This window comes from Lampris incognitus, chromosome 14 (assembly GCF_029633865.1).
Source record: "Lampris incognitus isolate fLamInc1 chromosome 14, fLamInc1.hap2, whole genome shotgun sequence".
Lineage (NCBI taxonomy): Eukaryota > Metazoa > Chordata > Actinopteri > Lampriformes > Lampridae > Lampris > Lampris incognitus.
Window position 1 is genome coordinate 9,377,206 of NC_079224.1, and position 25,630 is coordinate 9,402,835.

The 25,630-nt window shown below is 43.8% G+C and overlaps 1 protein-coding gene across 1 annotated transcript in view; it reads right to left on the reverse strand.

The window, feature by feature from the left end:
- Positions 1 to 7,770: 7,770 nt before the first annotated feature.
- The window catches only part of rb1cc1 (RB1-inducible coiled-coil 1), a 31,298-nt gene continuing 13,438 nt past the window's right edge, over positions 7,771 to 25,630 (reverse strand). The window contains exons 16-23 of the mRNA XM_056292734.1: positions 17,768 to 17,876; positions 16,860 to 17,178; positions 10,298 to 10,349; positions 10,130 to 10,177; positions 9,597 to 9,655; positions 9,297 to 9,424; positions 9,001 to 9,071; positions 7,771 to 8,704 (exon numbers count right to left, since the gene is read on the reverse strand). Of these exons, the coding sequence (XP_056148709.1) occupies positions 8,627 to 8,704; positions 9,001 to 9,071; positions 9,297 to 9,424; positions 9,597 to 9,655; positions 10,130 to 10,177; positions 10,298 to 10,349; positions 16,860 to 17,178; positions 17,768 to 17,876 (864 nt within the window). The 3' untranslated portion in view covers positions 7,771 to 8,626. The remainder of the gene's footprint in view (positions 8,705 to 9,000; positions 9,072 to 9,296; positions 9,425 to 9,596; positions 9,656 to 10,129; positions 10,178 to 10,297; positions 10,350 to 16,859; positions 17,179 to 17,767; positions 17,877 to 25,630) is intronic.

Genomic DNA, 25,630 nt, shown 5'->3' on the forward strand with positions numbered 1-25,630 from the left:
TGTGTCAAACTTTCATACAAAAGAGGCTTGAAGAATCAGAATGCAGAAGCTATACAACTTGCTGACTAACTTTGCCCTCTGTTTTGATCGGGGCACACAAAGAAAAACGCTGTCCATTCAAAACGGACAGCATAACTCTTTTCAGAGAGGGGGGGACCGTGAACAAACGAGGCCATGTCCTGGGCTGCGGTCACTTTCCCCCCATCAGGCCAGTACAGTGCGGGCCGAGGGCCACAGCGGCTGGGACCGGCTGACACCGAAACGCACAGGCAACAGAACAACGCTTGTGCACACCACTCTCCCATCAGAAATACATTTATTTCTCTCCCCCCCCCTTCCCCCATCCCCCATCCGCCCAACTCGGCGAGTGTGTGTTTGTGTTTTTTCGGTTCTGCAGCTCGCTTTGAAGGTTAACTTGCCATTTGTAGTCGTTATCGATAACGGCGAGCTGAAGTGATAACTGTACATGGTTGTACCAGTACTCTACTGCACAGCATGAATAACTTAGTGCAGTATCGCATAATAATGTTATGTAACCTGTGTGAAAGTTAACTAGCACGAAGCACTGACACTTATTTATTCATTGTGTTTGTTTCTTTATGCCCGTGTTACGTCGGCCAACACTAGAACCACCGAGGCGGTCATTTTGACCGTTTTGGATTTTCAAAGTTTTAAAGATTTGTGAAGAAAAAAAAAAAAAAAGAAGATAAGAGACCTGCCGCTCCCTGCATGCTCCTAAAAAAATGCATATATTTGCATTAAAATGAGTTTTAGCTCAATTGCACAAAAAAGTTATGATAAGATCTACCTAGAACAACTGTGAGCGGTCAAAATGACCGCGCATAATTTGCGCGTCATGTCAGTATTTATGACGTGTGGTGGTCCATTTCCATTTCCTTCGTGAAGTTCGTCGCTCTGTCCTAGAAGCACACTAGCGTTCTCCAGTGCAGAGAAATAATCTAAACTGGATTTTTGATTATTTCCAACATGTCTGGTTACAGACGCCGTTACAGACGCACCATGACTACCACCGAGGTGTTGCAGTATTTATAGGCGTTGGACAGCGGCCATTTCAAATTGTTTGAAAAATAGTATTAAAGTTGTTAAAATGTTAATTTTGGTGTCAGTTTCCTAACAGACATGCTGACATATGTAATGCATTAATATCTCAATTGGGTATTTATTGTAACAGAATATGAAGTTTAAAACCCGGCAGTCATTTTGACCGCCCACGGCCGTCTCAGGTAGGAGTGAAATCCCGGTCCTTCTAGTGGAGGTTGTGTCATGTGGTGTCAGGAGACACATCATGTTGTCTTTAAATGTCAAGGAGCTGGTCGGGTAAGACTTCTTTCTTTGGCTGAAAACTATAAAGGCACTGAGCTCTTCTCTCGTTTGAGAGACAACTTCCTCTGACCTCTGTGTCACAGTTTTCTCTCCAATATATTTGGATACAACATATTTTAATCCTCAACCCGTCAGTGTTTTGTGTTATTTCATGATTATTGAGTGTTTCCAGGCAGTTTCCCCTGACACCTGTGACATAAAATGTCCTAATGCTTTGCATACAAACGCATGCAAATGGCTCATTGGAGCATTCTGGTCCAGATTTTGAAGATCAATCCTGACCTTTGTTTTCCTCTCTTGACCGTCTAAAAATAAAAATATTACACAGCATTCTGAGTGTTAATTTAACTCCCGCAGTGTAAAAATGTGATCCGTGTCATTGTGTTTTTACTTTTCTATTTTCTCTGGGAGTACCATTGAGGCTGTAATTTGATGTGTGATAGTACTGAAGCAGATAGTCCTCCTCCGGCTTCACCGGGACTCACATGCACAGGGATGCTGTTCTTGCTGGTTCCGACTTTGCTTGCTGAAGGTTGTTTGCTCAAGGTTGTTTAAGTAAAATCTTGTCAAAATGCAGAACAAATATTAGCCAAGCTAGCTTGTAAACAATTATCAAAAGTAGAAATAGCTGCAAGTGTACGCCGACGCAGCGGGCTATAGCGAAGCAAATATGCTCAAGGAAGAGGACCCAGCAGTGCGGCCTCGTGCGCTGAGCATCACATATTTTACTCAAACGTTCCCAGTCTGCACCGCTGGTACAGGAGCATGTGCAACACCACAGTCTCGCGCAAGTTCTCAACACTAATCTCCGAGGAAGTTGTTCTGTTCGTTCCAAATGAAACCACACCAGAGTGATCCCTTACTGTTTACCCGCTGATACAGTACTGCTGTGTTGACTCTGGCACTGCCTGGCTGCACGGACTCACTATTAGAGTTGAAGGATCAGGAGTCCGATCAGGGCTTATGAGAAGTAACGGGCTTCAAGAGGGGCAAACTACATGATTTTTGATTTAAACAACTGCTTTTTAAAAGTGAAGAGGAGTCATGTAAATCCCAAACCCGCGTCACCATAAGTGAGTGGAAACCTACCACAGGAGCTTCATCTAGCTTAATTGGGGCCCTGAAATGGTGATTTTTTTTTTTGAGAGCGAGAACAGAATGTGCCGTATTCTTGACCCGTCTGCCTCGGATGCTTGCTGTATATGGAACTGAATACTGGATGTGAATTGTTTCGTTCTCCGCAACAACTTGTTAGATGGCAGCGGCTGTAGTGGAGCGGTGCGAGTGGCACATATGTATTAGGCTATATGAGAAAATTGTGAAATAACAGATTCCGGGTGTGATACTGAGGGGATGACTAACTAATAGGCGGGGTGCTCCCGGCTGTTAGCGTCGAAAAGCAGTTTGCACATTACTTTATCTTGTCAATCAGATTGCTGGAATGGAAGAGGTGACTGATAACTTGAATTAATTATTTTCTTATTACATGCATGTGATAATTCATGGTAATTTATGTCCCTTAAAGGTCCAAGCCAGGATTTCCAGAGTAAACTGTCACCTCTCGCATCAAGTTCGCCATGCTACTGTCTTCTTGTCTTCATTTAATTTTTATCCTCATCTTGTGCCATTATCTTTTCGTTGTCATCGACCGAGTGGCTGAAACAAGGACGCAGCCAAAATCATTGTATAAAAGGTATTTTGGATCAACAAATTTTGCATCATTTTTTTTTTCTTGAAACTGGTGAAAGAACAGAACATTTTCTAAAGTGAGGATAGGATGTAAACGTTGCAGAGAGTAAATTCATGTTAAAAATAGTCCCACAACAGTCCTACAGTCCCGATCATGTCCTACAGAGTCCCTTGAAGTTTTTGGTACTGAGTTTAATTAATCACAATCAAAATGAGCAGAAATAAGATGTGCAGTCGACCATTCATGTCTAATGTTCACGTCCACCATTTTGGGATTTGCACTCGGTTTCATTTTACCGACATCCTTTTCAGTGCACTGCAGAAAAAGCCCACACTCATAATTGCATTTGAACAAATGCTCTTAAATGCTTTGACAAATCCAACTTCCCCTGAAACGCAGACCACGAGAGGGAAAAAACATTTCTCTGACGAGAACAGAGACAGCAAGAAGTTCTAACAAGGAAAAGCCTGCCAGGTGGCGAACTGGCTGCACCAACAGAACGCACAATCTGTCTGCTTCTCCTTCCAAACCATTGACAGCTGCCATCACCAGCCTTGCACACTCGCACTCGGTGGCTCCTCAGCTCCCGCCCATCCCTCTTTAGTGTTTCCTGCTAACCCCGGAGACAGGGTCACCTGGCCCCGTAGATGCCCGTCTGTGGGGCCCTGCTGGCCCCCTGGAGACCTGCCTGCACGAGGAGGCACGGGGAACAGAGGTCTTGCAAATCCTGCATCAAGGGGGCTATGCCTTTGACCTGAAAACATCGCTTTTCTGATACCAAAAATCTGAAAATGTTAAGATGTCAGATCTTCGACTGCTCGAGGCTGCTCTGCTGGCCTTTGTGTCTCACACACGGTCATATGAAATAATAGTCCAACCAAGTCGACCGTTTTTGTCAGATTATTCAGTGTGTTAAAGTAATGTGTCGTATGATCGCACTGTTTTTCCCCGTCTTGGGGAGATTTGAGAAAAACAGCAAATAGCTTTTCACCGTTCTTGCAAAGTGGGAAATGTTATTTCTCCAAAACTGTTTGAGCAGATCTAGTCACAGAGATGCAGAAGAGGCTAAAATGTTAGTGCTACACAAAAGCCACCGTTGCAACAGCCGGGCTAAAAATAAAACCTGGCAAAGTTATTCCGATCCCTTATTGGTCCCATAGTTTGATTTCACATTTTAGCATTTGCATTCCCCTCCGCGTAAACATTTCATTCTTCCCCTCCCGTGGTACAATGAGACTTGAGTGACTTTGGCAGCAGATTTTGGATCGGTGCTCCTGAATCCACCAGTGTATGTTATCAGCAGGTAAACAAGCTTTCGAACAAAGCCATAATGGAACTGCAAGCGGCATAAAGAGGCTCATCTCAAAAGCTATACAACCCATCAAAGCTGGTGTCATTTCCTCAACACTGCACTGCAGCGGGGGAAAACGCACGGCTGCTAGTTACAGTTTAAATCGCCCGTCTATTTTCAGACACTTCACAACTATTCGTATTGATTACCGACTTGTCAGTAAGCAGCCAGCTTACCCCAGTAAAACAACAGATTTTAATGTTTGCCGGATTCTCCGCCGTTTTGTTTTCTGGGAGGAAATAAACAAAAATAATAAAAAATGGCGTCATGCACTCAAATCAATGGGATTTGCAGTATAGGGTATTTGAATAATTATTTTCCACTGCAAATGAAATAGTTGTGTCTATATTTAGAAGGATTACGGATGGCTCTGAACTTAATGTGAAAATCATTTTTTCCCTCTTTAAATACGTAGTGAAGCTATATCCTTCAGTTTGTTTGTTTTTTTTGCTCGGCAGATGCAATCTTGTTAACCACACGCTCGGATGCTCGTCACCAAACTTTCCACATATTTGCCTCTCGGGCACAGCGGCTCAGCTACACAAGTGAACCTACGCACTCTCTCCTCCCTGCAAGTGCACAAGCCTCCGAGCCTTCCCTTTTTTTTACATGCCGCATTATCCCCATGCCAGTAATTATCCATAAAACTATGCCATCAGATGTTGATGATTTCCAATATGAACCCAATAAATGTGTTTAAATTTTGAATTATCATATTTATGTGGATATGTGTTACTAATAGTGATTATGCTTGCCATGTGGGTAGAGAATCGAGCATCCAGCCACCGCGTAGCCTCACATATTTCTCAGACATTTCATCACACGTTTAATCTGCCCCTGTCTAAGGGTTTTTTCTGCCGAACCTGTGGTGAAGGCAGGAGGGGGGGGGGGGGACAATAACGGATGAGATTATGAAGCATGTCTGTTAAAGCATGTCTGTTTGATCATCATTCTGTTTAGGTGAAGTTCCCCCACTTGGTCTCTTCAGTCCCTGACAGCAAATATATAACCTAATCTCTCTCCCTAACCCTTTTCTTAGGCATGAATAGGGTGGAAATGTGGTGACGGCATTAAGTCGATTTACTCCTTGGTTTGCAGTTTCAGCCTTAATGCCTCTTGGCTCTTCTTCAACACACTCGTTCCATTTAGATTTTGTAAATATAAATGTTATGAGCCCCCCCCCCTATTTATTTCCTTTTATCCATCATTTGAAGTTCATGCATATATTTATCCGCAAATAATGCTTGTTTATTCACAGCCACCCCCCCCCCATCCGAGTATAGTGTCAAAGATATTGGGAAATCAAACACAACTTGTGTATTATCTTGGAATACAGACGATATCGGCGACAAAAGGGCAGAAAGATCTGTGACTGTACGAGCCGCTTTGTGAGTCTTCTCCCTCGCGTCGCCGTTTTATTTCCCGTTTACCCCCTCGTCTAAACCTTCATTGCGCGCCCGGCCCCATATATGTTGACACGCGAAGAAAAGCAATGGCAGTGTCTTTTTGAATTTCAACTGATGCCGTTTCAAAGCTGCCGCAGCATCCCTGCCCTGTTTTCCAGCCGATGCTCTATCTCTGTTGAGAAAATGTATTCTTTATAAGTAAAAAAAAAAAAAGAAGAAAAGAAGACAAGTCACAATTGAACTTGTTGCGCGCTGACGACGATGATAAAAGCGACTTAAATCTCCAGCTTTCAGATGATGAGGAAGCGCTGATAACGTCGGCGTGGACTTAAGTGAAATTCTGTTTGGACAGTGGGAGATATCACCTTGCTCCTCCTCAACACGTTTGACAGACTGCAAAAAAAAAAAAATCACAGTTTTGTCAGTTGGCTGATAGTGTTGACGACTGTTAAGACTCCGAACTTTTGCAAAATCTGCTGCAAGGTGCAATCACCAGTTACCACAAGACGAAATACACACCACGCTTTGTCAGTTGCTAAATTGTTGAATGTTGTTGGCGGCATGGTGGTGCAGTGGTTAGTGCTGTCGCCTCACGTCAAGAAGGTCCTGGGTTCGAACCCTGGGATTGTTCAACCTCTGGGGTCCTCCTCTGTGTGGAGTTTGCATGTTCTCCCCGTGTCTGCGGCGGGTTTACTTCGGGTGCTCCGGTTTCCTCCACCATCAGAAAGACATGTTAGGGTTACTGCTCCTGTCTGTGCTCCTGACTGAGGCGTGGCGAGACGAACGGAGTTGGTCCCTGGGTGCTGCACGGCGGCTGCCCGCTGCTCCTAGCTACACAGCTAGGATGGGTTAAATGCAGAGAAAGAATTTCCCCACTGGAATCAAAGTATCTAAAAAAAAATGTAAAAAAAAAAATACACACCACACTTTGTTAGCGGCTAAATTGTTGAATAATCAGGGTGACCTCGTATATTTCTCAACACTAAACGACCACTTCTGCAAATCCGAAGATGGCACGTTATCGAGGGCAACTCTGGTTTTCAGGTGGTAGGAGTTTGGAAGAGCCAAGGCGGATTTAGCGGTGAGACTAGCTGAAGTCTACACATGGCACTGTTAAATCCCATTCAGGCTGATGAGTGACTCCCAGCAGCACTGAGCTCGATGGGGGGTTGTAAACATTTACACTAAGAGCCAGTCCAGTGCACATGGCCGGTGCTTGCCAACCTACTCGGTATCGAATGTTGTGTTGCATATTTTGTCATTCAGGCCTGTCCCGAAATTGTAAGAATCACACCATCAATTTATGAAGGAGCCATCCAAATGTGACAACAGACATATGCTAAATGGAGAAAATAGAGCTAAACATTTTTAAAACACCCCTAGACCCACATGGTAGGAGAGTGCTCAGCGCGGAGCTGCTATGCTCCCCGCTGTGAACTGGGAAAGTGATGTTGGTGCGCCTCCTTCTCAATGAGGGCCGCACCGTTCTTGGGCCACGATTTGAAGCCTTTTTGAAGTCTGTTTCCTGCAACGGCGTGCCAACATCAACTGATGTTTCCACAAAAGCAAAAAAAAAAAGAAAAAAAGAAAAAAAAATCCAAATCAAACAAAGATACGTTTTCTAATTTGTGCGACTCCATGCCGATTTTCCAAATCCCCCGGAACGTTTTTAAAAGTATCATCAAAAAAACAAAAAACAAAAAAACCCCCGATAACGAAGTGTCTCTCAGTTACTAATTATGTGTCGCTTTCTTATTTTATCCGGTACCGTAGTAAAATGGTGTTTTAATAAGGAGGGAGGGAATCACAATGGCGGTCACTAATGTGACTAATGTGTTTTTTCGCAGCTGAACTGGGTGAAGGTTTTTCTTAGGACGGCCACAATAGCGTCTCAAAGTACGAGCCGAAATCCTCAGACGGGGCTCACCGAACTGAAAACCACGGATTAACGTGACGGCCGTCAGCAATGCAACGTAATCTGTTTGGGATCAATCCTTTATTGTTTCAAAACTCTAATATCTCTTACAATACAGTCATTTATTGTTACATGTGTGATCCGATGGGTAATGTACAATGTCTTCCAATAATGAAACACAGTCACAAGATATTCCTTTCTACATTTCAATATTCTATGATGTGAGAAGTTTGTGCTGTTATCTTTTTCTTTTTTTTTTCAATTATTTTTTGACAGCTCAGTTACTTCCCTTTTCAAATCAAAAAAAAAAAAGAAAGAAAAAAAAAGCATTGATTTTGAAAGTGCATTTTGAGGATTGCGGTGACGGATGTTTCCGCCAGCCCATAATGTACATTTTAGTATTTAACAAGAGGGCCATACTGCTTTGTAAGTAACAAACAGCATTAACTAACATTTCCAACTACGACATTTATCTGGATAAGTAAATTAAAGAAAAATATATCAATATGCATGCCATGAACATTCCTCCATAAACATTTATAATAAATGTATATTGTCATTTGAATTATGTCAATAATGATACAGTATTTTCCACAAAAGGACAAATGCTAATAATGAGAACTAATATTTAACACCCAAATAGTTTTTGTTCAATTTACACACAGGTCACATGGCTTTATGCCACAGTGTATAGGGCCTCACCCTACTTGGGTAATAGTGTTTGGTCCACAATGGGTTTAAAATAAAATTAAGATGAAATAAAATAAAATAAAATGCAGTAGCAGGTGGGATCTTGAACTCAAAGCCAAAATAGCACGATAGTGATGATCTTCGTTCTCTGAATTTTCAAGTCATGAGTAATAGTTCTGTTCAAACATGTGAAGCAATATAAATATACATTTTCGCTCGTTACTTGGCTGTTATACTTTCCTGTTCCAGGGAACAGCTTTCACTCTGTAGAATTTCGTCCCCAGCGGAACTTTGAACCTGTTCTGAGCCTAAAAAGAGACAAAAGCTTCGTAAGACAAAACAAGCACCCACTAATCCCGGCAGTTTGTCAGCGCTCAAACAAGACAGTCCCACTGCCACGGATTAAGTCTAGTCCCGTTTTATTTATTTTTTTCCTCCTGAGTGAAGATCCTCAGTGAAAAATCACATGAATATCTCTTTGCTTACTCAGATATTTGGATCTTATCTGGAATTAATATCCACAAATCTCTACCGGGCAAAAGTAAAAACCATTATGCTCTTTTCTTCTTTTTTTTTTTTTAAGAGTTTGGATTTTGTACGTTACCTTTTTTGCCTGGCAATATTCTTTTTCCATTACTTTGCCGAGCACCCATGGCCGTCGTGAAGTCCCTGATGCTGTAAAACAAACAAGAACAAAAACCATCTCAAACAAATACTCCACTAACACTCGAAGAGAAATGATGAATAAAGAGCCCATAAACCATAAAAACCTCAGTCACACATATGGCAAGTTTAACGGGTGGACAACACTTAGTTTTAATGGTTTGTCGGAAAGAAAAAAAAAATTGGGGAAAAGGAGGAGAACGACAGTGAAGCGGAGGAGGTCCTAGAGAAACCGACCTGGTTTAAGGTCCAGTGCAGTGAGAGACTCTGAGTGGAGGAAGTAGAGGGTGGGACCGACGGTGAACAACACGTAGTTGTCGTGTCTTTCATCCAGGATGATGAGAACCAAGTCGCCCACCTGGAAACTGCAACGTTAAGACGTGGACAAGGAAACGAACGGGATGTTGAAAAGCCGATGAAGCGAGAAAAAAGCATCACGCCAAATATATGTGTGTAATGATACAGCTATTAAATAAAAACAAAAAGACAAATAAGTGAGACAATGTTCAAGGTGTTCAAGTTGAAAAAGGAGCCTACTCTCTGATGGCAATTTTTTCTGAATGCCTTGAAGACACGGAGGACATGCTCTGAGACATCTAGGAAAGAAAGAGAGTCAGGCAGATCTTAGAGGCACTGAAAATGCAGACTACCCCTAACATCCTGGAGAACTTATCTTTGCAAAAAAAAAAAAACCTAGCACCTGGTGGGTACAGTTCTGCTCTTTTATTCACATATTACTTTGACCAAGTTATTAACATGACATCTGAATTCATCTGGCTTCGTCTCCTCCCTTTTGTTAAAGCAGTAAAAAGATTTACTGGAAGAACAATGAGAAATGTACCATTTCATTTTGGTTCATATGCTTTTGTGCTTCAAGTGCGATCTCAGTCAGATATACCAGTGGGCGCACTCTAGTGATGTTCTTCCTATGAATCCTTTATCTACAGTAAGCGCTTTGGCCTCCCGGGTCAGGCTTTCACTCTTTGATGCTACTGCCACCCAGTGGAGCTGCACTTACATTAACCTGCCCAGGGAAATAGGGGAACGACTGAAATGGTAATAAATCTTACCAGTCTTAGACTGAGGCGCTTGTTCTCTTCTTCCTTCATGTGTAAAGTCTGGAAAAGGGGGGAAAAAATCAACTAATAAATTAAATACATAAGTAATACAGAGACACGCTTCTACAAATCCATCAGGTTGTTGCCATATGCAATGCAAGCAAGTGATGCTGAATTTACCCTTTCAAGCAGGAGTATTCGCTGTTTCTCCTCGGACACCGAGATGTTGTCGCTGGAAAACAAGAGATTTGACAGTGTCACGCTAGTTTGACTACTTATGATCATGGATTCAAGTATGAACAGAACATTCTGAGGTGTGGTTGTTTTAGGAAGTGTAATGCTAGCTAGCCCCCAGAACTTTACTCAACAGCAACACCGAGCGACTTCCTCGGTGCAATCCCAACCTGCCTTTCACCATGAAATGTCCGCTCTGCACTCGCATGTTTGCCAAACTTGAAAACATTCTTCACTATTATAAATTAATTTTTTGTCAACTATATCTACACAAACAATTTTATATTATCTCAATGAAGAGGGTTAAGGCCACAAATGTTCTAGAAAAATGCAGTGTCCTTCAAGTTGTCTGGAATTTTGAATTTGGTATAACTGCATATGTTGTTAAAAAAGTTTTGCGCCCCCCCACCCCGCTTACTTTGTAGATGTGAACAACTCTAGAAAAGGTTTTAAAAAAAAGCAGCAGGTTCTTATCTGGCATGTCATACTGTTGTGCAGCCAAATGCGGCACGCTAAACAATTTAGTTAAGTCATGGTTTATGTTAGTAAAGAAAGTTTTCATGTACAAAGAATTTGACTTGATGGGAAAGCAATTAGAAAACGTGATACTCTGATACTATTGTTCTTACTTATTGCTCTTCATAAGGAAATTATTTTATCACTTTGCTCTTCCTCGTCAGAGCACTGGTTCAGCAGCAGACACAGTGCTGCCCCGAAGCAGGATGAAGGGGGACTTTTAATATCCACCTTTCTCCCAAATTTCAAAAATTACGGCCATATCCAAAATCCAATAATGTGTAGATAAGTCAAGTCAAGTTTATTTATATAGCTCAAATTCACAAGATAGTCCCAACAGTCAGTACAATATAGAACAGTATACGACATACAAAACCCTCTATCCTAGGACCCTAAACCCGAATGAGGAAAAACTCCACACGAAAAACCTTATCAGGAAAAAAAAATATATAGGATAGACTTCACGAAGAGCAACATAGGAGGGATCCCTCTTCCATGATGGAAAGACTTTCAATAGGTGTCAAGTACACAAAATACACAAAAATAACAATGATAATGTAACATTATGGATTACACAGAGCATGGTAATGTAGCATACATAAGTTAATGCATAAAATTTAGCAAATTTAAATGTGCTGGGTATAAACTTGTAAAGAAAGTACAAGGCAAATTTAGTGAATCTGTGTCCATTCAAGACATCAGGAACTCCGCAGATGCACTCAAGAGCCGGTGGGACCCTGCACCACAAACCCAGCTTCGCTCAGTGGGGCCCTGCAGAGAGTGTAGAGACGAGGTGGAGATCGCATAAATCTCTAGCAGCATGGGACTGTGACTAAGGAAAAAGAGACACTTCATAAACAGGCTCCAAAGTCATCAAGCGGTCGAAAGAGAAAGAGAGAGGATGATCCATGGTCATCAGACAGTCCACAAAGGAAGAAAAGAGAGAGAGAGAGAGAGTCAGAGGAAAAAGAGAGCGAGGGAGACAGGCGCACAACATGGGCACATGTGCTCAGAGATACAAACAAAGTTAGAATGGTGCGATGCATTCAGAAAGTTTAGGAACATTCCCTTCAGCAGGACAAAACCAAGAGATTATTGCCAAGACCTACAGATATAAATACACTGAGACTGAGCCCCTCCCAAAAGAGGATAGTTGTGACAAAGCTCAGAAGGAAGTCATACTACCAACTAGTTGAAAGGTAACGAGAATAGATGGGTTTTTAGATTTCAGAGTCTACAGAGTCAGATTCTCTGATTGTGGCTTGGAAACTTTTCCAAAGAAAGGGGGCACGGTAAGAGAAGGCTCTGCAGCCTGCAGACCTCTTATTAACTCTAGGGACAGAGAGGACGCCTGCACTTTGAGAACGGCGGGCATGAGAAGGTATATATATAAGGCTGTATAAAATCTGACAAATATGAGGGAGCAAGCCAATTAAGTATTTTATAGGTTAAAAGTAGCACTTTAAAGTCAGACCTAGCATTAATGGGGAGCCAGTGAAGGGGAGGCTAGAACTGGTGTGATATGGGCAAACATCTTTGTTTTAGTTAATATTCTAGAAGTAGCATTTTGAACCAGCTGGAGGGTTTTTTTTTCCTCCCCAATTATCCTATTTTCCAAGTCGTCCCGGTCGCTGCTCCTCCCTCTCTGCCGATCCGGTGAGGGCTGCAGACTACCACATGCCTCCTCCGCTATATGTGGAGTCGCCAGCCGCTTCTTTTCACCTGACAGTGAGGAGTTTCACAAGGGGGACATAGCGTGCGGGAGGATCATGCTATTCCCTGCCGTTCCCCTTCCCCCCTCCCCCCTGAACAGGTGCTCCAACCGACCAGATGAGGCGCTAGTGCAGCAACCAGGACACATACCCACACCTGGCTTCCCACCCGCAGACCCGGCCAGTTGTGTCAGTAGGGATGCCCGATCAAGCCGGAGGTAATACGGGGACTCGAACCGGCGATCCCCGTGTCCTATTTTTTTGCCCTGTTAATGTTTTTTTTTTTAGGGAGTTGTTCCTTATCCAATGCGAGGGTCAAAGGACAGGCTGTTGTGTTGCTATAAAGCCACTTGAGGCAAATTTGTAATTTGCGATATTGGGCTATACAAATAAAATTGACTTGACTTGACTTGACAGGCAATGGAATAGACCGCTATGCTACCCGGACGCCCTCAGGTGGAGGTTTTTAGTGCTAGCGTGTGGCAGGCCGGAAAAAAGGACATTGCAGTAATCTAATCTGGATGAAACAAAAGCAGGGATCAGGATCTCAGCATCAGCCATGGACAAAAAAGATCAGATTTTGGCAATGTTTCATAGGTGGAAAACGGAGGTCTTGGTCATTTCTCTAATGTGAAATTCAAAAGATAGGGATTGACCAAAATTAATGCCAAGATTTTTGGCTGTGGAACTTTGGGAGATCACACAGTTGTCAAAAGGCACCCTTTCTTGGTCATAAAGGTGAATTTGCCTTGCAGGACCGATAACCAGCATCTCAGTTTTTCAGAATTAAGTAGTAAGAAATTAGATGACATCCAATTTTTCATTACAGACAAGCATGCCTTTAGATTTCTAATATGAGAGTGATTGTCTGGTTTGATAGGTACATACAGCTGAGTCATCAGCATAGCAGTGGAAATTTATTCCATAGCCCAGTATAATATGGCCAAGAGGAGAGATGTAAAGGGAGAATAGCAAAGGACCAAAAACTGAGCCTTGGGATACACCATACTTCACTGCAGAGAAACCATGGTAATGTTACATCTAACATTACCATGGAAGACACACTGTGTTCTATCAGATAAGTAAGACTTAAGCCAAGAGACAGCCAGACCTGAAACACCTGGGTAATTCTCAAGGCAGTTCGGAAGTTTACCATGATCAATGGTGTCAAAAGCGGCGCTAAGATCAAGCAACAGTCAGTAGTACTAGCGTGGAATTGGAATCCATGGCAAGCAAAAAGTCATTCACCACTTTTGTGAGTGCAGTTTCAGTGGAATGACAGGCTCTAAACACAGATTGAAGTGGTTCAAAGAGATCGTCGTTTGAAAGCTAGGCCGAAAGTTGATTAGCTACAACTCTTTCCAAAATTTTGGAAATGAAAGGTGGGTTGAAGATTGGTATATAGTTATTGAGAACCCCTGGATCAAGATTTAGTTTCTTTAAGACAGGTTTAACTATCAGTTTTAAAACTAGTAGGAACGCTGAAAGAGTTAAGAGATGAATTTATAATATTGGGGTACCCAAGAACCACCACAGTTGAAAAGTTTTGCAGGGAGAAGGTCAAGAAGGCAAGTTGTAGGTTTGGCTGCCAAAGCCAGCTTGGACTATGTTTCCAGTGTGAAAGTCTCAAAATGTGAAAGTACAGACACAATCTGAGAGTCTTTATAAGAAAGTGGAATCACAGGGTCTGTAGGTAGATTAATTATTTTGTTTCTGATATCAATTTTACTGCCAAAGAATTCCCAGAAATCATGGGCAGTAAAAGGGAAACGGTTAGTAGAAGGTTGCTTTTGAGTAAGTTTAGCTACAGTGTCAAAGAGAAATCTAGGCTTGTGTTTATTGACATTAGGCGAGAAGAAATGTGCTGCTTTAGCTGCTGACAGTGCTCGCTTATGACTTAACAGACAATTGTGCTGTGCAAGTTGAAAGACTTCAAGTTTGGATTCACGCCATTTCTGCTCAAGTTTCCTATATTCTCATTTCATCACAATGAGAAAACACAAAGGTGACAGCTGGAATATGCTGACATTTTCTTTGAGTTAATAGTTACAACACAAACCTTTTCACCAAAATGTGATTCGTCCTTACATTAACATCCATAGACCTCTTAAGTTTATATTTTATGTCCTAAATAGGGTTTCAGGATCCAGCCCTGTTTCAGCTTAATGTAAAAGTGCGTAGAGGTGTAAAATAATTGCCCTTAACTATATCAGACACTAATATTGACTCTTTGCTTTTGAAGATCACATTCTTATGCCTTTTTTAGATTGGTTGATATGGACTTTGATTCGTTTTTGGAGCTGCATTAAGAAATCACTAGCAGTTGTTAGGTTAGCATAAGATACATTTGCCCCTGATGTCTACCGGCAGCACATGCATGACACTATTAGTGATCTCTCTTGTAGCCCGGTGACGCAACAGCCACAACACGGTTGTTAGGGGGGGAAAAAAATCATAAAAAATTGACTAATGTGTGCAAATATGTAATAACTTCATCGTATATCATTTCGACTTATATTACTCAATATGTTTCAAAAGCAGAATGATTGGCAAATAGGACCCCAAAACTCTATTCATTAATTTTTGCTGTAGGGGAAACATAAATGGATGTAGTCTGAGAGCCTAAAAATTAAGAAAACACTTAAGAGGTCTATCATAAAGAAGAAAATATAGCCTACATCATCCTGGATATTTCCACCATACCCTTTTATAAGTCGTTGTTCATGAAGCTGTATGCGAGTTCAACAGAACACATTAGAGACTAGAGAAAAACATAAGAAATGTGCAATCCTCTGAAAATTCACTATTAGGGTTTGGCAGTTGTTTTATAATAGAAATAATAATTTCTATTTTCATATTGTCCAGTCTTGGCTACTCGAGACTGCCAGGGGGCGGTGGGAGTAGGAAGGGGTGGGGGGAGTTATGTCATAGCAGACCAGTGAAATGCCAGCATGGACGACTTAGGCTTAGTGTCAAAGAAAAACACAACATCTAGTATTTGGAAATATCTCATATTTGGGAATATTATTACATCATTGAATTATTATTGATGTTAGAATTTAATTTGGATTAAAGATTTTGAATAATCATCTTTAGCGTAGCTCAGTGTCCAATGGAGCTTTGAAATAATGGAACCTTTTAAGTTTTCTGCAAGCAATACAGTTAAAGTTACAGGAATGAACATTTATAAGAGTGTGAACATTTTATTTAAGATATATAAACATTAAAAAAAATCAATTTAATAGCAATATCCCATCTATTCAAACAATGGCTCCCTTTTAAAAGTCTGAGTCTGTGCTTGGTGTGACAAGATCACAGCATCATGTTCCGTTTAACATTATTATCTTATCTTTAATATCACAACCCAAATCATATTCATAACATTAACTAATCTTATGGAGCGCAGAGCAAAGTTTTGGTAAGCAGGCATATGAAGAACAGAGATGCGGGGTGTCAGATCCATGGAAAAGAGACGGCAAGCTGGTTTGTAAATAAGGATTTAACATCCACTCATCACTTGTGCTGATTAACAGGACTCAGCGGGTGGACATGCCGCTCCTCCAGAAACTTCTGTATATGCAAAGATTATTTCTACAACATCTTAGTTCTGCTTTAAATTGTAGTTCTGATAGTAAGTTAGTTAAAACCACCTTAATATCGGCGTAGGAAAAAACAATCTTTGATCATCCCTTCAATCGTCGATAAAAGGATCTGATCGCCAATCGACACAAGCCTAGTCACTATAATTGTAGTCTTTTTTTTAAGTAAATTTATTTCTAGTTTTTCCCCTTATCCCACCCGATTAACCCAATGGCATATGGCAGGAACTCTCGTCGAATAACTCCCCTGGCTCACGTTTCCACAGGAAGGAGATAGTCGTAACACCAGCTTCCTTCAAACTCGTGTCAACTGCTCTCGCTATTTTACACGCTGAAGCCTGGCATGGATTGCATTACCTTCAGGCCGTGAAGGAGACATAGGGAGAATGCTTTCGGTTGCTTGGCTGCAGGCGCCCGGATGGGCCAGGGGGTCGCTGGAGAACAACGAGTCCCCGAACACGACACCGATCTACACCCACTATCCCTCGGGTAAGGGTGGCCTAATGAATGCCTTACCCTGTGGACACTCTGGCCGTGACCGGTTACGGCGAGTCTGGGATACGAACCTCCCAGCCACATTACGAGCGGACTGCAAGAATGGCGGTTTATTCCGCTCAGCCATCAGAGTGGCCGTAGTAATTATTTATTGAACAAAAGATTGTGTTTTGGGTAGATGCTTACTGCACTGTCACCATGCTGGCCTCCACTGCCGAATCAATGTGTTCCTCCTCACGGATAGCGGCTACAGATGCCAGTCTTTCCGGGTCAGCTAGCGGTTCGGAGGAACAGGCCCCGGCAGCGAAGACTGGCCTCGCTGCAGCACTCAGCCCATCTCCGTCAGCTCCGGCACCGGCTTCTGAGGCCTCCTGGGCAGTGGGATTAGGAGCAAAGAAGGCAGAGGAGACCAGGGCGGTGTTACGCAGGCGGTTCAGCTCCTCTTCCAGGTGCTTCTTCTCCTGCATTACACTAGCTCTATCCTCCGACAGAGTCTCTATCAGGGCTGGAGAAAGGCAGGAAAAAAAGTAAACCTTAAAAAATAAAACCACACTAATACAAAACATGGATGAATACAAAAAATATTGACCATCTTTATCCATAAAGATCCAGCAGGGAGATCCTGCCTGGGATCCTTGAGAGAGAGAGATCCCTCCTCTGTTGCTCTCCCTGAAGTTTTTTCCTATTTTTTTCCTCCCTGTTGAAGGGGATTTTTTAGGGAGTTGTCCCTTATCCGACGTGAGGGTCTAAGGACAGGATGTTGTGTTGCTGTAAAGCCCATTGAGGCAAATTTGTAATTTGTGATATTGGGCTATACAAATAAAATAGACTTGACTTGACAGCAGTATCAAGAGAGACACAACAGAAAAAAGGATTGTGAACATTTATGAACTCATTTCCTATCAATATATTTCCAGCCAGAGTAATATTAACTTTTATTGCATGCAGGCTTGTGTCCTTTGTATACCAGAGCAAACATACAAAAGTTAATCAATAAATAACAAATGCGGGGCTTCTTTAAAGAGAAAAAAAGACTTTAAAAGGTATACAATTCAAAAGACATGGTTACCTGTCCACTCAGAATGTATATTTACCTTTGTCTTTCTCTTGTTGCTGGGTAACCTTCCGCAATTTCTCCGTGAGCTCGTTGATGATCTGCTCCTTCTTCAGCTTCTCTCGGGTTAAAACGGTGTTAAAGTTCGTCTAGGGGGACAAGAAAGTAATGATTGCCCAGGTGTGAAGCCAAGTGCAAGACTGTTTCTGGTCAAACATGAGAGAATTAAGGGTTACATGCTGCAGCACAACCCTAGTTTAAGGAGGGAAACTTTGAGAAGACTTCCATCCATCCATCTATTATCCGAACCGCTTATCCTGCTCTCAGGGTCGCAGGGATGCTGGAGCCTATCCCAGCAGTCACTTGGGCAGAAGGCGGGGAGACTCCCTGGATAGGCCGCCAGGCCATCACACAGGGCTCACACACACATTCATACCTAGGGACAATTTAGTATGGCTGATTCACCTGACCTACATGTCTTTGGACTGTGGGAGGAAACTGGGGCACCTTGAGGAAACCCACGCAATCACAGGGAGAACATGCAAACTCCAAACACAGGACGACCCGGGATGACCCCCTAGGTTGGACTACCCTGGGGCTCGAAACCAGAACCTTCTTGCTGTGAGGCGACCGCGCTAACCACTGCGCTACCGTGCCGCCCAAAGAGAAGACTTATCTTCATCAATTTAACCAAAGTTAATGGACACACCAGTTAGGGGGCAGGTTAACCTGTTCAGTTTGCTTAAATCATTACAATTCAGAAACCCCTGATATATGCTAATATTGACTTGTTATATCACACATCAAGAAAGCTGAAATACTACACATAGGACCTTTCATGAGCAACCAGCTCGGGCACTGCTTGCTGTACTCATGGGACAAGGGCTTACAATCAGTGCAATTTATTTCAGCTGAATTCTAGGTGCCGTTTCTTTTAAAATGTGTGAATTTTCATCCATCTTCTGCGTATGCATAAGACTCAGCTACGTCTGTGATGCTAGGACGCATGCAAAAGGACAGCCAGGTAAATCTGAATGGAGCAATTACATCCGTTATCAGACACTGAAATCTGCTTCACACAATACTCTCGTTCTTACCATCATAATAACTGCAATCGGGATGGGTACCGATATTCGGTACTTTTTAGGTACCGGCCGAATTAGGTCGGTACTACCGAGTACCTATTCAAATAAAGTGAAACGGTACCTAATTTCGGTAATTGTGTAATAAAGATTTTTAAAAAAAACAACGATCGGGTATTATTTTGAAAATTGACCGGATGCTTTCACACACAGATTAGCGATGGCGTCTCGCAAGCGGTCTAAAGTATGGCCACACTTTACTCAAATCGACCAAGACAAAGCTCGATGCAATATATGTCACCGAGCATGCAAGGCTGGCCATGGCAATACCTCGAACCTGAGGAAACACTTGGTGAAGCGCAGAATTTATTTACATGCTGAAGAGTGTACCTACATCTTTGATAAAGCTAAAGAAGCTAACGTTAGCACTGACGTTGTTACGGCTCGCCCACCCCGCGCCGGCAGCCAATCAGGTCTTCAGGGCCAGGCTTAGTCGTCAGGGCTGGGCTTAGTCGTCAGGGCCGGGTTTAGTCGTCAGGGCTGGGCTTAGTCGTCAGGGCCGGGCTCAGTCGTCAGGGCCGGGCTTAGTCGTCAGGGCCGGGCTTAGTCGTCAGGGCCGGGCTCAGTCGTCAGGGCTGGGTTTAGTCGTCAGAGCTGGGCTTAAGTTTGCTGGTCTCCCAGCGCCCGTTGCCAGTTCGTGCCGTAACCGTCTCGGTGAGGTGGCTACTCTTCCCTCCATGAGTATTCTCTCCGAGTTTATCTCAGCCCGTGAATTTACCGTTTTCTCTGTTTGTTGGGACGACCCGCGAAGCGGATTACTGGGCTCTTTTCGTTGCTGTGTGTGTTTTTCTTGGTGGACCTTAAAGGGACATTTCGGTTCATTTTGGGTTTCCTGTTTCCTAGTTGCTCCTTGTCCTTCCGTGTTGACCTTTGTATGAAATATTATAAAGTACGCCAGTTTTTGGCGAACTCTACCTCTGCCTGGTGTCGCGCGCTTGGGATCTCCCACAAACCCTAACAGTACGAACTGGCCATGACGACCCCAGCCGGCACAGAGAGCGTACCGACCAGTCCGGTTCGAGCAGCTCTCATCGAGCAGGTCCAACTGACCAACTCCCACACCCGGCAGCTAGAGGCGGCCTCTGTCGCTGTGAGGGATCTCCAGACTCGGGTCCAGCCCCTCCAGGTCTCTGTGAATAACCTAACGGGCCAGCAGGCGGCGTTGGCGAGCCAACAAGCAGAGATCCTGCGGCAGTAAATGTGTTAAATTAAGAAATATTGACTTCTTTTTTTTTTTTTTACTAATGAAATTACAAAACATAAAAAGTACCGAAAAAAGGTACCGTTGCGTACCAGTACCGAATTCCAAAAGCTAACTCAGCAGTAACAGAATCTATATGTGAACAAGGACTCAATTGAGAAAGATCATACAGCAGCCAACTATGGGATCATTGTGAGATAATGTGGTCGCCCAGTTGAACTTCACCTCAAATGCCAATTGCAGGTTTATGTTCAGCTTCTATGAGCAGGACAACAAGCATTGATATATTATAGTGAGATAGTCTACACCCAACGCTATGGTCATGAGCTTTGGGTAGTGACCGAAAGGGTGAGGTCGCGGATACAAGTGGCTGAAATTAGTTTCCTCCGTAGGGTGTTCCTGAGCTCAGCCTTAGAGATAGGGTGAGGAGCTCGGACATCCGGAGGGAGCTCGTAGTAGAGCCGCTGCTCCTTCGCATCGAAAGGAGCCAGTTGAGGTGGTGCGGGCATCTGATTAGGATGCCTCCTGGGCGCCTTCCTTTGGAGGTTTACCAGGCACGGCCAACTGGGAAGAGACCCCGGGGTAGACCCAGAACTCGCTGGAGGGACTACATGTCCAATCTGGCCTGGGAACGCCTTGGGATCCCCCAGGAGGAGCTGGAGGGCATTGTTGGGGAGAGGGACATCTGGAGTGCCCTACTGAACTTGCTGCCACCGTGACCCGACCCCGGAGAAGCGGCTGAAGATGAATGAATGAATACTCTACACCCCTGAACCCCAATGTCTGGCCCGCAACAACCCATTGGCACTAACGCACCTGCCATAACATGTGAACAAAGTGCATGCTGCTCCACTTTATTTTGACCTCACTCCACACCGTACACTTGACCTACAGTCCTTGACTAGACAGAGCCACTCACCAGCTAAGTCACAGGTAATAAATAACTGTCCTAAACCAACAAAATGGCCTTCATGAAAAAGCAGAAAGTAGACCAGGAAAACCGTCAGATCAAATCTGACTGGATTGATAAATATTGTTTTATTTTACCAGACCACACCAATGCCAAACCAAAATGCTGGTTCTGCATGCAGACCGTTGCTGTCTGCAAAGCAGATAATCGCAAGCGGCACTTAAACACTATGCAGTTTTAATGCCAACCACCCTACAAAATCAGATCACCAGAAGAAAAAAAGCAAATATGATATACAAGCACTCCATTTCTACAATCTGTAAATCAACATGGGCACACGAGAGTGCAACAGCTGCATCACTGCATGTTTCATGGAACCTTGCTAAAGCTAAGAAGCTATTCACTGATGCTGAGTTGATTAAAATGTGTGCAATTGATGTGGTTGGCGAAGTTTTAAGTCATGATGAGAAAAACAAGAAAACGGTTGTGGCGCTATTAAAGCAGGTGCCATTGTTGGCTAACACGGCAACAAGTAGAATAGAACATTTAGCGGAGGAGTGTTTTTTAATCTACTCACCGATTTGAAGAAAGCAGATGCCATATCACTAGCCATAGACTCGTCCTGTGACTGAACTGATATTGAACGGCTGCCTGTGTTCGCAAGATTTTTTTGATGGGAAGACCTTTCGGGAAGAGCTACTTTGTTTGTTTCCTCTGCCTGGGCGCACAACTGGGGATATCATCTTTAATGAATTAACACAGTTCTTTAAGAAGAATGGCTTGAATGTGAGCAAAATTGTGTTCATTGTCACCAATGAGGCTCTGTCAATGGCGGGACAACACAAGGGCTTGGTAAGCAGGCTTGCCGCTGTTAACCCAGCGCTCTTAGCATTTCATTGCATTATTCACAAATAAGTGCTGTGCACTAAACTGTAGGGGGAAATGAAACAGGTGATGGATACTGTGACGAGACTGGTAAACTTCGTTCGCAAGAGTTCTAGTCTGCAACATTACCTTTTCAGTTTATTGCTGGAGGAAATGTCAGCGGAACACAAGGATGTTTTGCTGCATAATGATCTTCGCTGGCTGAGCAAAGGCCATGTGTTGGAGTGGGTGTGCAACCTGGGCGATGAGCTTGTGTCATTTTTATCCAGACTGCGGAGCCAAAAAGCCCAAGAATATCAGAGGTTTTTAAGTGACAATAAGGTGATGGCATATGTTATTTTTTTGTGTGACAACATGTCTCATCTAAATAACCTTAATCTGCAATTACAAGGCAAGAACCACACTGGCACAGACATGTATGAGGCGGTTGAAGCTTTCCGGTCAAAGCTGAACCTTTTGGATAGAGACATTCACGGGAGAAAGTTGCACTTTCCACATCTGCGGGAGCATTGTGAGAAGAACGAAATGTGGGAGGATCCAGCGATGAAGAATTTCTTGACAAGCCTGGTAGAAAACTTAAAGGAATGACTTGAAAGCTCCCCTAAACTCTCAGGTGACATCCTCCTCTTCCTGAGACAGCCGTTCTCTGTTTTGGCTGACGGCCAGTGGACTGCGAAGGCCAAAAGGCTGGTGCCTTCCATAGATGAGGCAACTCTTCAGATGGAGGTCTTGGAGATGGGAACATCGGATTTGCTCAAAGCACAACAAAAGGACATTGGGGTGAGTGACTTTTGGATCAATGTGGTTCCCCAAGCTCGATTTAAAAACATGACAGCTATTGCAATGCTCCTACTCACAATTTTCCCTTCCATGTAAATATATGCGAGTCATCATTTTCTTCAATGAACTCGATCAAGACCCAGGAAAAGAACAGACTCTCCAATGCACATCTTGGCCAGTGCCTCAGGCTTGCCACAACAGAATACAGGCTCGACATCAGAAGGATTGCCTTATTCTGGGCTCCCGGGTAGCGTGGCAGTCTGTTCTGTTGCCTACCGACACGGGGATTGCCAGTTCGAATCCCCGGTACCTCCGGCTTCGTCGGGCATCCCTACAAACACAATTGGCCGTGTCTACGGGTGGGAAGCCAGATGTGGGTATGTGTCCTGGTCGCTGCACTAACGCCTCCTCTGGTCGGTCGAGGTACCTGTTCAGGAGGGAGGGGGAACTGGGGGGAATAGCGTGATCCCCAATGTGCTACATCCCCCTGGCGAAACCCCTCACTGTCAGGTGAAAACAAGCGGCTGGTGACTCCACATGTATTGGAGGAGGCATGTGGTAGTCTGCAGCACCTCCCCGGATCGGCAGAGAGGGTGAAGCAGAGATTGGGACGACTCAGAAGAGTGGGGTAATTGGCCGGATACAATTGGGAGAAAAAAAGGGAGAAAAAAAGAAAAAGAAAAAAGGATTGCCTCATTCCATCGCTCTCACTGGTTGGTGAATGAAAATCCATTTATTTTTGTCCATCTGTCTAAAATTAAATGGGTGGTTTTGGACTTATTTTGTTTCAACAGTATAACCCAGCCACTGAGGATGCACAAGCCAGTGCATCCTTAGTGCCGGTCCCAAGCCCGGACAAATGGGGAGGGTTGCGTCAGGAAGGGCATCCGGCGTAAAATCTTTGCCAAATCAAATATGCGGATCATAAATAAGACTTACATACCGAATCGGTCGAGGCCCGGGTTACCAATGACCGCCACCGGTACTGTTAACCAGTAGGGTGTCGGTGGAAACTATGCTACTGTTGGGCGAAGGAGAAGGAGAGGGGGAAAGCATGTCCAGAGGCAGCTAGAGAGGAGGAAGGGTAGGCATGTGGAGGTGAGAGTTGGAACTATGACTGGTAAAGGGAGAGAGCTGGCTGACATGATGGAAAGAAGAAAGGTAGGCATACTGTGTGTGCAAGAGACCAGGTGGAAGGGGAGTAAGGCCAGAAGTATCGGAGGTGGCTTCAAACTCTCCTACCATGGTGTGAATGGGAGGAGTAATGGGGTCGGGGTAATTCTGAAGGAAGAGTATGTCAAGAGCGTATTGGAGGTGAAGAGAGTGTCAGACAGAGTGATGAGTATGAAGCTGGAAATTGAAGGTTTATTGCTGAATGAATCAGCGCAGTAGACAGGAGTACAAGGAGATGCAAGTTGGGTGTGAGATGGATGAAAAAGAAGAATTCTGGAGTGAGTTGGACGACATGGTGGAGAGGGTATCCAAGGAGGAGAGAGTGGTGATTGGAGCGGACTTCAATGGACATGTTGGTGAAGGGAACAGAGGTGATGAGGAGGTATGGAGTCAAGAAGAGAAATGTGGAAGGACAGATGGTGGTGGATTTTGCGAAAAGGATGGAAATGGCTGTGGTGAATACATATTTCAAGAAGAGGGAAGAACACAGGGTGACATACAAGAGTGGAGGAAAGTGCACACAGGTGGACTATATCTTATGTAGAAGGCGCCATCTAAAAGGGATTGGAGACTGCAAGGTGGTGACAGGGGAGAACGTAGCTAGGCAGCATCAGATGGTGGTCTGTAGGATGACTTTGGAGACCAAGAAGAGGAAGCGAGTGAAGACACAGCCGAAGATCAAATGGTGGAAGTTGAAGAAGGAAGACTGTTGTGTGGAGTTCAGGCAGGAGTTAAGACAGGCACTGGGTGGTAGTGAAGAGTTGCCAGATGGCTGGACAACCACTGCAGAAATAGTGAGGGAGACAGCTAGGAAGGTACTTGGTGTGTCATCAGGACAGAGGAAGGAAGACAAGGAGACTTGGTGGTGGAATGAGGAAGTACAGCAAATTATACAGAAGAAAAGGTTGGCAAAGAAGAAGTGGGATAGTAAGAGAGATGAAGAAAGTAGACAGGAGTACAAGGAGATGCAGCGTAAAGCAAAGAGAGAGGTGGCAAAGGCAAAGGCGTATGGTGAGTTGTATGACAGATTAGACACTAAGGAAAGAGAAAAGGACTTGTACCGATTGGCTAGACAGAGGGACCAAGCTGCAAAGGATGTGCAGCAAGTTAGGGCAATCAAGGATAGAGATGGAAATGTGCTGACAAGCGAGGAGAGTGTGCTAAGAAGGTGGAAGGAATACTTTGAGGGGCTGATGAAGAAAATGAGAGAGAGAGAAGGTTGGATGATGTAGGGATAGTGAATCAGGAAGTTCAGCGGATTAGCAAGGAGGAAGTGAGGGCAGCTATGAAGAGGATGAAGAGTGGAAAGGCAGTTGGTCCTGATGACATACCTGTGGAGGCATGGAGATGTTTAGGAGAGATGGCAGTGGAGTTTTTAACTAGATTGTTTAACACAATCCTGGAAAGTGAGAGGATGCCTGAGGAGTGGAGAAGAAGCATACTGGTACCGATTTTCAAGAACAAGGGCGATGTGCAGAACTGTAACAACTACAGAGGTATAAAGTTGATCAGCCACAGCATGAAGATCTGGGAAAGAGTAATAGAAGCTAGGTTAAGAGGAGAGGTGATGATCAGCGAGCAGCAGTATGGGTTCATGCCACGAAAGAGCACCACAGATGCGATGTTTGCTTTGAGAATGTTGATTGGGAAGTATAGAGAAGGCCAGAAAGAGTTACATTGTGTCTTTGTAGATTTAGAGAAAGCTTATGACAGAGTGCCGAGAGAGGAGGTGTGGTATTGTATGAGGAAGTCAGGAGTTGCAGAGAAGTATGTAGGAGTGGTGCAGGATACGTATGAGGGCAGTGTGACAGT